Raw genomic sequence first — 15398 nt, 5'->3', positions numbered from 1 at the left:
TAAAACCTCTGGAAGGCAATATCACCATCATCTTGTAAGGGTTTCTATCTATCCTAATCTGGTCTCCATTACTGCCCCACAAAATCTTTCACCTATTTAGCCTCACAACAGCCCTGTGAGGTAGGGAAGTGCTATATTCTCATTTTAACAGATTTTCTCATGGTCACACAAGAAATCTGTAGCTAAGCAGGGAACAGAACCCAGGCTTCCGGAGTTCCAGGCTAGTACTCTAATCACTGGACCATCCTTCCTTATTCTACTTTTGGGAGAGTCAGATTGAAAGAAAAAAGTGGTCAATGTGTCTTTACATACCCAAAGTACCTAGCAGCCTCTGAATGTAGCTACTGTAGTTTGGTTTGTCTTTTTAGAATTTTGTTTTTTTCCTTTCCATGAAAGTTTAGATCCAGAAAGCCATGTCAAAGTTGAAAGAATCTATGAGTTTTCTCCACCCACAGATTTGGATTGCTCTCAGTACGGAGAAGGCAATTTCATGCTAATAATCTTTAAGAAGTTTCAGTTAAATTTCAGGTTTCAGAGTAGCAGCCATGTAGTCCGTCTGTAGTTAGTCTGTATTCGCAAAAAGAAGTACTTGTGGCACCTTAGAGACTAACAAATTTATTTGAGCATAAGCTTTCATGAGCTACAGCTCATTTCATCGGATGCATTCAGTGGAAAATACAGTGGGGAGATTTATACACATAAATTGTTTCAGATACATAAACATTGTTTCATGTTCTCTATGTATATAAATCTCCCCACTGTATTTTCCACTGAATGCATCCTATGAAGAGAGCTGTAGCTCACGAAAGCTTATGCTCAAATAAATTTGTTAGTCTCTAAGGTGCCACAAGTACTCCTTTTCTTTTTAGCTAAATTTCACAGACTCAGAGTACCGTGACTGCCTTCCAAAGGATTATTAGTGACCCATGAATGACTGCAATTGTCCCTACACATTCTGATACACTTACTAGCAGCATTGACAGTACCATGGAGCTCTAATAAACTTAAGATACTTTTTCTCAATAAAAGAATTAAGATGAGACAAGCTTTCAAGAATCACATGCATAAGCTGTTACATAGGACCATGATGTATGATTCTAAAAGGCAATTTTTTGGGTTTAGATTTTCATTCTTTAGCATTGGAGAACTTTGTGTCCTCAATAACTATGGAATTCTTATAGCTCTGGATTTAAACCCATGCAACCTCCCTGAAATCAATGAAATTGTATATGGCGCAAGTCAGGGCAGAATGTGGCCCTGGAAGTTTTAAGTAAGGTTATCAGGTAAACTTTCTTGCTGGCTTCACTTCTTCTCTTATGCACTATGGACTCCATGCTCTTCTTTTTGAATTAAAATAAAATATTAGTTTTGGTCTTTCATAAATCCTCACATAGTATGATATCTCCCATAGATAACATATACAGTAAAATCTGTAAATGTGTTCAGATTTATAGAGACCAGGTGGGTGAAGTAATATCTTTTATTGGACCAATTTCACACAGGACCAAATACTTCTGCATTCAGTTACTTCCATGGGTCTCCCTGAAGCCATATAAAGGAACATTTTATTTTGCTCCGGGTCTTCCATGAACAAGGCCTTTATTATCATGATTATGTTGGAAACACCTGATTTATTTGCCCAGCCCTTCCAGAAGGAGCTCACATCTGTAGTGTGAAGCAGGTTCAGTCTTGAACACCAGTGATTCTATTGCAGAAATACACACATATCATCACTTGGATTGCTTTTGATCCAGTCATCATGTAAGTCAGCCAGAACATAGGAAGATTATTTTAACTCAAAAATTCAATTCACATTTTATCAGAAACATCCTACTTCATCTCAGGACAATGTCTAGATTAATTCCTACATCAGCAAAGAGAGAGAAATAGCACAGATCAGCATTTTGTGATTATGCAGCAAGAGTACAGCTCATCAGTACAGTTATAATAAACAGGTTTCAGAGTAGCAGCCGTGTTAGTCTGTATTCGCAAAAAGAAAAGGAGTACTTGTGGCACCTTAGAGCCTAACCAATTTATTTGAGCATAAGCTTTCCTGAGCTACAGCTCACTTCATCGGATACTCCTTTTCTTTTTGCTAATATGCATCAGTTTCTTCATTTGCTTCAGTCTGCTTTTCCCTAAACAGGAGTACACTTGCTTTCCTGAGCGCTTCATTCTGAAGCCACTGCTTCTGGCTTGATTTAAGAACACTGAAGTCCTTTGGGGGGCAAGGTCCTTTTGTTGTCATACGCCCCTTCGGAATTCTTTGTTCGCAGTGACCAAGAAGGCAAGGTCAGTGTGAGCCTGGTGGAAAACACGTCTCTCTGCAGTATTGCTGTTCCCCCGAAGAAACCTCTTTAGTTTTAAATCATTATGACATGAAAAAAGTGTGAGGTTTTCAACTAGACATTTATGACGGAGCTCGCCCTTGACTGCTGCACGAGTGCACACCAGTACAGAGATTTTGGTTTGCCCCTTGGCTTTTAAACAATCCAGCTCAGCTCAGACATTTTGAGTTAAACCAGTGCGAATATACAGTAGGTCCTGTCGGCGGCCACACGGTTTCCCCTGCTCTGAAAAGCATCTGGTGCCCTCATCTACACAACTTTTCCTAACAGGTGGCTGTTCCGCCCTTGGGGGGGAAAAGTCTCTTTTCCGTGCCCTGCAGTGAGAAGCCCGTGCAAGTCCGCACCCAAAGAGCCGCACGCACCTTGCGGAGAACTCCTAACACGCGGAGTCCCGTCCCTCCCGCAGCGGCGCCGCCAGCTACCCAAACCCCAACCAGTGCTGCTGCCCGGGCGCGCCCCAGCTGCATTAGTAACCGCGGGCTTCGGCCAACACACCCCTGAAACCAAGCGCCCAGGACGGAAGGAGGACGGGAGGGAGGGGACACGCTGCAGCGCCGCTAACCCGCTCCCACCTGCAGGGCTCGCCTGTGAAACACACACCCCGGCCCGCGCCCAGCCCGCAGCTCCACACAGCTCAGCCCGGGAGTTTGAAACCGGCCCGGTCGCCCCGGACAGATGCCAGGGTCCCCCGCCCGCCCCAGGGACCCCCCCAGGCGGCGGAGAGCGGCTCCCGGCCGGGGCTGGGCGCAGCCAGCAGCGGGCCAGGGCTCGGCAGCGCCCTTGGCTCCTTTCTTCCCGCTGGTCCAGGAGCCTGCCCGGGGAGGGGCAGGGGGCCCCGCGCCGCGCTCCAGCGGGAAAGTTTTCGTGCGGAGGGGAAGGGGGAAGTTCCCGGGGCCGAGGGAATGGGGGCGGGGGTGGGGAAGCACTTACAGCCTCCTGTCCTGCGGCTGCAGCTGCCAGTGCATGGCCAGGGAGAAGCCGAACAGGCTGCCCGGCTCCCCTTTCCGCAGGATCACATTGTCGGTGTCCAGGTTGAAGGCGGAGGCGAGGCAGGGGAAGAGGGACAGGTAGAGGAGCGTCTTCCCGAGGGCCATCTGCTCTCACGGCTCCGGCCGGGGACCGAGGGGGGAGCGGAGACCTGCTCCTGCGCTGCGCCCTTCCCCAGACTGCGCCTGGCGCTCCCCTCGCTGCCACACGCTGAATGAGCCCGTTGTTCTCCTGAGACTCCCAGGCTTTGCACTAAGTGACGAAGAGAGGCGAGCCCCGCCTCCCCAGCCACGCCGGGCCCCGGCCCTGCAGCCCTCAGCCTCTCCTAGCCCTGCCCTGCCTTTCTGGCCCTGCCAATCCCCCAGCCCCCGAACAGCACCACGAGGCTCTTCCAGCCCGGTTACTACTATAAGTAACCTCTGCAGCCGTCCAGGATTTAGAGCCTATCCCAGCCAATGCTTATCTGTACTGGGTCTTTTAGTCCCTGTTGCAAAGCACACACACACCCAAACTCTACATAGACCGAAGTCTTCTCTAAACTGTCTTCAGGGCACTGTAGCCTCAAACCTCCATAATAGCTGAAGAGATCTGAGATTACCTTACTCCTAATCTATCACTGTTAATAAACAGTCTGTCATTTTATCTCATGCAAATCGCATTGCAAAACAGCTGCAGGGATGTTTTGTAAATTACATACCATCCTGGAAGGGTAAAGAGTGTCAGCGGTGATTCTTACTTTGTTTGCGGTTGACTTTTGTTACTGCATCCTGCATTCATTTTCTTTTCCTAATGTACAGTTTTTAAAAACCCTACAAAAATCAGTAACGGCATAGGACAGTAGTATGTATTCTTGGCCGTTAGTATGTATTTTCTGAAAAGCAGGGGCAGGCCAAGTTTTAGCTACAAAGACCAAACAGCCCTGAATCAGGAGTGATGATGCCTGTGCTTCCATAGCATGGGTTTTTCTAGGTCTTTCATCAAAATGCAAGTATCCTTGTGATCCAAATGTTCTTACAACACGATGACGGCTTGTGATTAGAATCTACTGGATCTGAAGCTGACATGTTCAGTTTAGTCAAGTCAGTTCTGTACATGACTGGTTTGAATTGGCTTGTATTTTTTCTCCTAAACCTTTTGCCAAACCCCTATGACAACACTGCTGTGGTGGAATTATTTTGGGTGCTAGATTATTTTGGGTGTATGAGCAATTGAGTCTGCTTGAAATGCCATTCAGGCAGATTTTTAAAAATATATTTCACCAAGGTCCTCATAATATAGTTACATATTTTCTTATGGTCATTGATACTATAAATATTTTTTAAAGAAAAAAGAAATCCATCTGCTACTCTTATGAAGCCCCCCCCCTCCAAAAATGTGCTTCTGTAGCCTGGAAACCAAAACACATACTTTGGCAGGGAAGGGGGTATTTAAACACTCTTATACTGGATCCAGAAAATAGTTTGGACAATGCTGATATGTTACATTTATTGGACCCCTCTTGCCAATCCTGTCTAGGTATTTTTTACTTGTTTACTATTAGCCATATCAATGGTGAGATGAAAAACAATTTCACATTTTCTTATTACCAGAACTAACTAATAATGAACATTCAAAAATGTAGTTACATGAAAACCTCTCCCAGTACCAACAAATATCGATTGTTTATAAGGTGGAGCAGAGATGCACTAAAAACTTTTAGAATTACATTGGGATAGTCTCAAACAGGTGAGACATGGTGGAGGAGGTAATATTTTTTATTAGACCAACTTCTGGTTGCGAGAGACAAGCTTTCAAGCTACAGGTGGTCTATTATACAAATTTCATTTTATTTGCTTTAATATGTCCTACGGAGGGGGGGCGGGGAGCGGGAGAAGCAAGTTTGAAAATGTCAGTTTCCTTCTTTGTCCAAGTGGCCCATGATATTGCAGAAATTAGCCCACCTGCAGAAAAATGTTATGGGACATCTAGCAGCCAACACAAACTTCAGTACTTCTTATTTGGTTTTGTCCCAGTATAAAGGAGGATGAAAATTTGGTATGATAGCCAATTAACTTTGACCGCTATAATAATGCATAATAATGTATATAATAATGCAATGTTTCTGAAAGAAACAATAGCCATGGCTACTGTCTCAGTCAGCTCAAAGCCATGTGTCCTTTCTCTAACACATGCTCTGCCATAGCAGAATTTTCAGCTGTCTGTTTATTAATGGCATGTTGGTATTCTGCCAAATGGGCTGCAAGACATTGGCCTGCTGTGCCTACTTATTGAGGAAGCATCAGTGCCAGAAATACTCTCCTCCTCAATGTAGCAATTGTTTATTTAATTATAAGAACTAATTTTTCATTTTTAGAAATGAAAGTGGAGAGCTGAAGCCAGATAAGACATTTTAGTCTATGTTCTGGAGAAACTCTAAAGAGTGATGCCTTGCATTGTTGACCCTTTATCTTTCAGATGAACAAAAACACCTGACCTTTATTTGGCATAAAAAGTAGTGTATCATTTACTGGTATACGTGGGCACACAGCTGTGTATCTTTCATGCTGCACATTTAAAATTCTTGAAAAGCAAAAATATGTAGACATATCACCTTTTCGTCCTTAAATTAAATTCAGTGTCCTTATTTATTGTATTTAATTTCAGATGGAAAATTGACCCTGGCCTACAGTACTAAAACTAGTTATAAGGTTCTCTAAATCCTTAATTGAATCAAACTTTGTGGGTTCAGAATTATACATGGAATCAACCGTTTTGAATGATTTCTTTAATGCGATGGCTTTACAATTTTTAGAATTGCTGGCTTTCCCAGACTTAGTTCAGCACAGGTGAGGCCTCTGAGCAGCTATAGCAATCAGCTGAACAGACTATTACTCTTTTGTGCACGAACACATTTTTGCTAGAATTTCCGCTACTGCTGTCTTCAGTTCTGTTCCACCCGTGTTAGCACTAGTGAGCAGCAGAGTAAACAAGATGCCTGCAGCTGTTGGCATTTTAAGCAAAATGTTGTGCTCTGAGCAGATTAGATGTCATGGTGATTAAAATGCCAGTGTCTCCCTGGAGGCCTGTCTACACTAGCACTCCCACTAGTACTGCTCCACCAATTGAGTTGAATGTGTGCTAGCAAAGGAGGGGTATTTTTGCAAAAAGAAAATATTTTTTTACAATCCTAATGTAGATACCCTGGCCCAGATCTACACTGGGATTTAGGCGTTGCTACCACAGGAACACACTGAAATCCACAAAGCCTGAGTTAGGTGCATAGGTTCCCTCTAAATGAATGAGAAGAAATAGGCACCTGACAATGAGATCTACAGAAGACAACATGCTAGGTAAGGAGCTGCCTAAAACAGCCAATGAGAGATGCTGACAAGAGGGATGTGCCGTAGACCCTGCTCCTCTCTCAGAGATCAGTGCCTAAATCCAGGCTGCAAGGAGGCATTTACCACGGCATAGTGAGCCACGAACAGGAACCCACCACTCGGAGTCAGGCAGATTAGGCGCTTAAGTAGCTTCTTGTGGGAATGAGTTAGGTGCTTTTCTCTCTCCATGCAAAACTGGGTAGAGGAGGAAGGTGCCAGTGCCCAGTTTGTAACTTTTAACTCAGTGGTTAAAGCACTCATCTGGAACGCAGAGAACCCAGGTTCAATTCCCCTGTCTGCCACAGTGGGAAAAAGGGTTTTAACAGGAATCTCCCCATACCTCTCAGGAGAGTGCTCTCACCCCTGAGGAGCTACTGGATATTCTGATGTGGGGGTGTCTGTTTGAGCTGTTCCACTGTGGATAAATAACAAGAGTGATTGGGGCAGGGGTACTGTACCCTGGATCTCCTACCTCCCAGATGAATGACCTAAGCACTGGATTTCAAAGTCTCTCTCTTTCTCATTCCCACCCTACCATGACTGTTCCACTGAGACTTCAGTGAGAACAGGCATCCAAACACGTAGAGTGAGGCAGCATAGCACCTGTGCAGAGGCAGAAACTAGGCACCCAGGAAACTTTTACACTGAAAACTTAGGCACCAAGTGAGTTTAGGTGCCTAGTGGATTTAGCAGGAATTTTGTGGATCTGGGCCTCTGTCCCTCCGGTGGGTGTGGAGAGAGATTCAAGCAGGGTATTGGACTATGAGAACCCAGAGAAAGAGGTGCAGTCTCTCCATAAATGATGTGGCAATAAGAAATGTGTAATTAATGTAAAGCTTACTGCAAAAACATATATTTTTTAAAAGGGGCAGAATAGACTTGGTGGGGGTGGAGAGTTCAAACATCCTGAAGTTTGCCTACTGCAGCTAAATGTACAAGGGCTATCTTGCCTCAAATGAGAAGTGCTGCTCCATTTTGGAATTATTTTGTCCCATAATACGTGGGCCATGGCTGACTAGTTTTACATTTGATCCCTGTTTGTTTGTTCATTTGTTTGTTTGTTGGTGGAGGAATAAAATCCCAATTCAACACATTTATGAAATGAACTTGTTAAATGTTTCCAATTTTTCTTTCAATTTATCACCAACACAACTAATTATCTTGTTCATCAAAATTTAATATGCACACATAGGCCCAGAATCAGCCCCTCTACTCCCTGTGTAGCTGGGAACAGGGAGAGGGAGCTGGTTGAAAAGGTGTCTGGAGCTCCCTGATCCTTGAAGTAGTAGGCATGGGGCTATTCCCAAGGAAAAACTTCAAGCTGCCTCAGGCTGCTCTAAGTTGCAAGATGCATAGATAGCAGTGACTCCCAAAAGTCCTTTCTTGCAGCTAGAGATCACTGCAGTACAAGAGTACGCTGGCCACACTTCCTTTTCGTTGGCCATGCCTCCTATGCCTGGTACTGCAAGTAGGGTTGGCTTAAAGCCAGTTATGCGAGCTCTATCCCACTGGAGGATTCCTCTAGGCAATGGGGACCTCCAGGTGCAAAGTAGTCTTAGTGGGGATGATGATTTGTCCGCTTAGTGTTCATGTGAATGTAGAATGACTTTTACCATAATAATTTAATACATTACTACAAATATTCTTATATAAAACAACTCAGGAATAACTACAGGGCCCTGTCATTTCCAACTGAAGTCAAGAGAAAGAATCCCATCCCAAGAATCCCTTCAAAGAAAGCTGCAGCGGCACAGGAGCTAGCAAACAGAGCTGTAAACAGGGGAGTTTGAGTGGGAGTTCTGTTGGAGGAGAAGGTATTTGTGTGTGTTTGGTTTTGTATTGGTAGTATTTGTATGTGTAGAGGCTTGTAGGGCCTTTGTGCTGGGAGAGAAGCTGAGCCCTGATTAGGGGGCGGGGCTTCACTGACTAGGGGTCCTATAAAGGTAGCAGCCAGTCAGGCAGTGGCACAGACAGCTGCACAGGAGCTAGCAAACAGAGCTGTAAACAGGGGAGTTTGAAAGCGGAGTTTGTCTTGTGGTGCTTGTGTGGGGTTTGGTTTTGCTGTGGGTGGTGGTGTTTTGGTGTGGTTTGTGTTTCCCAGATTAACAGGATTTAGGTGGGAAGGCTATGACAGATTCAGAGGTGGCAGTGGGAGTGACCCATGTAGCAGATGACACAATGAAGATGACTGGATGTGGAAGCTGTGGTATGTACATGATCCTGGAGGGGGCACCTGGTAAGAGTTTTGTCTGCATGAAATGCCGTCTGATAGAGCTGATGGAGGAAAAGATCAGAGGTTTGGAGATGCAGGTGGAAAGTCTGGTAGAGTTTAGGAAGGGGTTTGAGCAGATTATGGAGCAAAGACATGAGGTATCTGAAGGGAAAAGCTCAGACTTGCAAATGGAAGCAGGACTAGGGAATTCTGAGGGGAGACTGGGTGAGGAAAGTGGTCAGTGGAAGCATGTGACTAAAAGAACTAGGCAGAGGAAAAGACGGGCTAGTGAAGGAGAAATAGAGCTTCAGAATAGGTTTGCAGAGTTGGAAAATGAAGAAGGGGCTCAGCAGGTAGTCACTGAAGGTGACAGGGCAAGGAAGAAGAGAAGAGCGGTTAGTCCTATAGGAAAAGGGGAAGAGTTAATGGAGATTACACCAAATATGAGCCCCAGGAGGATACAGGATGGGTTAAAAAGGATTACAAGGGAGAATGGGAATGGAAAAAACTTGCAGCCAGAGGGAACAGGGGATAGACTGGAGAATAGCACCGTCACTAGGAAAAGGCAGGTCTATGTGATTGGGGACTCTTTACTGAGAAGAATAGATAGGCCTGTAACCAGAGCTGATCCAGAAAATAGGAGGGTGTGCTGTCTTCCAGGTGCTAAGATACGGGATGTAGACCTGAGGTTAAAAAGGATTCTAAAGGGAGCGGGAAAGAATCCCCTAATTATCCTTCATGTGGGAACAAATGATACGGCTAGATTCTCGCTGGAAAGTATTAAGGGAGACTATGCTAGGCTGGGGAGGACGCTTAAGGAAATTGAGGCTCAGGTGATTTTTAGTGGGATTCTGCCTGTTCCTAGAGAAGGGCAACAAAGGTGTGACAAGATTATGACTATCAATAGATGGCTTAGGCAGTGGTGCTATAAGGAGGGCTTTGGGATGTATGGCCATTGGGAGGCATTCATGGATAGAGGACAGTTCTCTCGGGATGGACTTCATCTGAGTAGGGAAGGAAATAGACTTCTAGGATGGAGGCTGGCACAACTGATTAAGAGAGCTTTAAACTAGGAATTTGGGGGAGATGGTTGGGAGATGTCCAGGTAATCTCCACGCCAGAATTTAGCATAGAGTGGAAAGAAAATGAAGTAAGAGTGGATACAGCTGTAGGTAGGAGGAAGGGCAGTGTAGATACAAGTCTAATAGGTTATACTGGTAGTAAAATAACGGTGCCTAATAGGGTACAGAATGTGAGTGAGGCCAAACAGCAAAAATTAAGATGTTTGTACACTAATGCAAGGAGCCTAGGTAACAAAATGGAGGAACTAGAGTTACTGGTGCAGGAAGTGAAACCAGATATTATAGGTATAACAGAGACCTGGTGGAATAGTAGTCATGACTGGGCTACAGGTATTGAAGGGTATGTGCTGTTTAGGAAAGACCGAAGTAAAGGTGGTGGAGTAGCACTGTATATCAATGATGAGATAGAATGTAAAGAAATAAGAAGCGATGAAATGGATATGACTGAGTCTGTCTGGGCAATAATTAAATTGGGGAAGAAAACTATTAGAGCCTCCCCTGGGATAGTGCTTGGGGTGTGCTATAGACCGCCGGGATCTAATTTGGATATGGATAGAGCCCTTTTTAATGTTTTTAATAAAGTAAATACTAATGGAAACTGTGTGATCATGGGAGACTTTAACTTCCCAGATATAGACTGGAGGACGAGTGCTAGTAATAATAATAGGGCTCAGATTTTCCTAGATGCGATAGCTGATGGATTCCTTCAACAAGTAGTTGCTGAACCGACTAGAGGGGATGCCATTTTAGATTTGGTCTTGGTGAGTAATGAGGATCTCATAGAGGAAATGGTTGTAGGGGATAATCTTGGCTCAAGTGATCATGAGCTAATTCAGTTCAAATTGAATGGAAGGATTAACAAAAATAAATCTGCAACTAGGGTTTTTGATTTCAAAAGGGCTGACTTTCAAAAATTAAGGAAATTAGTTAGGGAAGTGGATTGGACTGAAGAATTTATGGGTTTAAAGGTAGAGGAGGCCTGGGATTATTTTAAATTAAAGCTGCAGAAGCTATCGGAAGCCTGCATCCCAAGAAAGGGGAAAAAATTCATAGGCAGGAGTTGTAGACCAAGCTGGATGAGCAAGCATCTTAGAGAGGTAATTAAGAAAAAGCAGAAAGCATATAGGGAGTGGAAGAAGGGAGGGATCAGTAAGGAAAGCTACCTTATTGAGGTCAGAATATGTAGGGATAAAGTGAGACAGGCTAAAAGTCAAATAGAGTTGGACCTTGCAAAGGGAATTAAAACCAATAGTAAAAGGTTCTATAGTCATATAAATAGGAAGAAAACAAAGAAAGAAGAAGTGGGACCGCTAAAAACTGAGGATGGAGTGGAGGTCAAGGATAATCTAGGCATGGCCCAATATCTAAACAAATACTTTGCCTCAGTCTTTAATAAGACTAAAGAGGATCTTAGGGATAATGGTAGCATGATAAATGGGAATGAGGATATGGAGGTAGACATCACCATATCTGAGGTAGAAGCGAAACTCAAACAGCTTAATGGGACTAAATCGGGGGGCCCAGATAATCTTCATCCAAGAATATTAAAAGAATTGGCACAAGAAATTGCAAGCCCATTAGCAAGAATTTTTAATGAATCTGTAAACTCAGGGGTTGTACCATATGATTGGAGAATTGCTAACATAGTTCCTATTTTTAAGAAAGGGAAAAAAAGTGATCCAAGTAATTATAGGCCTGTTAGTTTGACATCTGTAGTATGCAAGGTCTTGGAAAAAATTTTGAAGGAGAAGGTAGTTAAGGACATTGAAGTCAATGGTAAATGGGACAAAATACAACATGGTTTTACAAAAGGTAGATCGTGCCAAACCAACCTGATCTCCTTCTTTGAGAGAGTAACAGATTTTTTAGATAAAGGAAACGCAGTGGATCTAATTTACTTAGATTTTAGTAAGGCGTTTGATACTGTGCCACATGGGGAATTATTAGTTAAATTGGATAAGATGGGCATCAATAGGAAAATTGAAAGGTGGATAGGGAATTGGTTAAAGGGGAGACTACAACGGGTCCTACTGAAAGGTGAACTGTCAAGTTGGAGGGAGGTTACCAGTGGAGTTCCTCAAGGATCAGTTTTGGGACCAATCTTATTTAATCTTTTTATTACTGACCTGGGCACAAAAAGTGGGAGTGTGCTAATAAAGTTTGCAGATGATACAAAGCTGGGAGGTATTGCTAATTTAGAGAAGGACAGGGATACCCTACAGGAGGATCTGGATGACCTTGTAAACTGGAGTAATAGGAATAGGATGAAATTTAATAGTGAGAAGTGTAAGGTCATGCATTTAGGGATTAATAACAAGAATTTTAGTTATAAGCTAGGGACGCATCAACTAGAAGTAACGGAGGAGGAAAAGGACCTTGGAGTATTGGTTGATCATAGGATGACTATGAGCTGCCAATGTGATATGGCTGTGAAAAAAGCTAATGTCGTCTTGGGATGCATCAGGAGAGGTATTTCCAGTAGGGATAAGGAGGTTTTAGTACCGTTATATAAGGCACTGGTGAGACCTCACCTGGAATACTGTGTGCAGTTCTGGTCTCCCATGTTTAAGAAGGATGAATTCAAACTGGAACAGGTACAGAGAAGGCTACTAGGATGATCCGAGGAATGGAAAACTTGTTTTATGAAAGGAGACTCAGGGAGCTTGGCTTGTTTAGCCTAACTAAAAGAAGGTTGAGGGGAGATATGATTACTCTCTCTAAATATATCAGAGGGATAAATACCAGAGAGGGAGAGGAATTATTTAAACTCAGTACCAATGTGGACACAAGAACAAATGGATATAAACTGGCCACTAGGAAATTTAGATTAGAAATTAGACGAAGGTTTCTAACCATCAGAGGAGTGAAGTTTTGGAATAGCCTTCCGAGGGAAGTAGTGGGGGCAAAAGATCTATCTTGCTTTAAGATTAAACTCGATAAGTTTATGGAGGAGATGGTATGATGGGATAACATGGTTTTGGTAATTAAATATTCATGGTAAATAGGCCCAATGGACTGTGATGGGTTTTTAGATGGGGTAAGATCCAAGTTACCCGGGAAAGAATTTTCTGTAGTATCTGGCTGATGAATCTTGCCCATATGCTCAGGGTTTAGCTGATCGCCATATTTGGGGTCAGGAAGGAATTTTCCTCCAGGGCAGATTGGAAGGCCCTGGAGGTTTTTCGCCTTCCTCTGTAGCATGGGGCACGGGTCACTTGCTGGAGGATTCTCTGCTCCTTGAGGTCTTCAAACTACAATTTGAGGACTTCAATAGCACAGATATAGGTGTGAGGTCTTTTTTAGGAGTGGTGGGTGAAATTCTGTGGCCTGCATTGTGCAGGAGGTCAGACTAGATGATCATAATGGTCCATTCTGACCTAAATATCTATGAATCTATGAATCTAAAAGCTGGATTAGGCTCATAGCAGACAAGGCTCAACTGCAAAGTTGACTTTTGCTAGAAACAGTCTGTGACGGAGGGTGAGCAAAGGTAGCCTTTAACTACCTTCACTTTCACTGGAGGCTGGGGCTGACTGCCCCTGGCATAGTTTGGAATAGCCCCAGGCCTGTACTATGAATGGTGGCCAGCATTTGCACACAGGCCACGTTTCAGTAAACAAAAACTAAACAATACTGAAAAATTAAGATATTTGCTATTTTAATCTCCTTACAAGACAAAAAACGACTTGAGGTGTTCATCATGAGTAAAATTAGTGGCCAGGTAGTCTGAGAATATACATTAGAGCAGATTCTGCTGTGCGTGAGACTTACCAGAAATCCATGAGCAGCAGTAGGAGCTCAGTGCTGGAGTTGTCCAACCTTGTTGTAAGCTGTTCAGAGGCAGGGCCTAGAGATCATCAAGAAGTAGTGGAATCATGGATGTAAAAAACAAGCAAAAAATCCTTAAAAGAATAACCTTTAGGCCTTTTTCAGATATCCAAAAAACAAAACAAAAAAGCCCCACAACAAAGAGCACAACTCTATTTCTTCCCATTTCCTCATAAAGGATTGATGTAAAATGTAAAGACTTAATGATGATTGCATTTTATGACCTTTCTGAAGATAGCATTGGGAACATTTCAGTACTTAAGTTGAAGCAATAAAACTTATGCTATCCTTGTTCTCTTCCTTATCACTGAAGGGATGGGAAGTGCAAAAAAGACTAACGGGATGCAGTTCCTCTGAGGTGGAACAGCTAAGGGAGCGAATCAGCACATACTGATGTTGGTAAATGGAGCCTCGAACTTTTTGCTCCAGACAAAGTTTACTTTCTCTGGTTTCAGAGTAACAGCCGTGTTAGTCTGTATTCGCAAAAAGAAAAGGAGTACTTGTGGCACCTTAGAGACTAACCAATTTATTAGAGCATAAGCTTTCGTGAGCTACAGCTCACTTCTCTGTGAAATCAAAACACCTTCTTTGTTGCTATTGGTTGCAGGAATGCTAAGTGCTCTGTCAGAGGAGAGTTTGGAAGACCTCATCTTTCTGAGTTTGTAACTATAGCCTAAGGGTTAAATTCAGCCCTGCTATAAGGTAGTGCAACTCTACTGACTTCAGTGACCTTACAGCTAATTACAGAGGGCTGAATTTGGCCTTAGGTGTTCAAGTTCTTTCAGACTGAGCATATGTGGAGCTTCAAGATGTTCCATTAATATTTAGGTTCCATTTTTGAAACATGGTTTTATCAGCTTCTGTTCACTTTGTCTTTAGTATGCCTTGTGGCAACAGATATGACTTTGATACCTTTTAATGTAGTGGACATTAGCTATTGGATTGTGGTAAATAAAATAAATAAATATCTCCTGCATACTTTCTGTCACTATGCTCTAGTTTCATTTATTTATTTATTTATTTAAAACAATGGAGACTTGGCTTGTATATTTTTGGGGAGTGGAAGTAGGTGGCTTTTTTTAAAACTCTTGGGCTTTCACTTTAACAGATTATTTTGTATTTTCTCCTCTTCCTGCTCCCATTGCTTAGTTGGCAGCAAGCACCTCAGCGTTAATCAAAGAATACGGAGGAGGTAGGCACAGTTAACCAACAACCATATATGGGATTTGTGCATCTACTACACACCTCTTTCACATTTACCCACAGTTGTGTAAGAATAATGGCTGTGTCTCTTTTGCCCCATTCCAATATTAAAAACAAAACAATGCTCCCCTGTATATTATTCTGTAATACACCAATTGCATTAGAGCCCTCATGAAGTACTTTCTACATTCTCAGGAGATTCACAGTTATCATAGGAATGGAGGGAGGGATCTTGCGTTATCTGGGTTTCCCAGTACCACAGTGTACCCTAGAACATAAGCTCCAGGAAGTGGCAGAACAATGGGCAGGCCCACTGAGTCCTTTTGCAGCAGAGTGGGAGAACAGGGTGCCTGGTTGCTCCCTGAGGAGGAATGAAGCA

General features: G+C 43.2%; 1 protein-coding gene across 2 annotated transcripts in view; it reads right to left on the bottom strand.

Moving 5' to 3' along the window:
- ITGA6 (integrin subunit alpha 6) overlaps positions 1 to 3569 on the bottom strand; it is a 60082-nt gene extending 56513 nt beyond the window's left edge. For both annotated transcript variants that reach the window (XM_084643853.1, XM_084643854.1), the window contains exon 1: positions 3279 to 3569. In XM_084643853.1, the coding sequence (XP_084499979.1) occupies positions 3279 to 3442 (164 nt within the window). In that variant the 5' untranslated portion in view covers positions 3443 to 3569. The remainder of the gene's footprint in view (positions 1 to 3278) is intronic.
- Positions 3570 to 15398: the final 11829 nt, after the last annotated feature.

The sequence above is a fragment of the Lepidochelys olivacea genome (genome assembly GCF_965140295.1).
Source record: "Lepidochelys olivacea isolate rLepOli2 genome assembly, chromosome: 11".
Lineage (NCBI taxonomy): Eukaryota > Metazoa > Chordata > Testudines > Cheloniidae > Lepidochelys > Lepidochelys olivacea.
The sequence above is the reverse complement of the archived record's forward strand: the minus strand, read 5'-3'. Positions and strand labels throughout refer to the sequence as shown.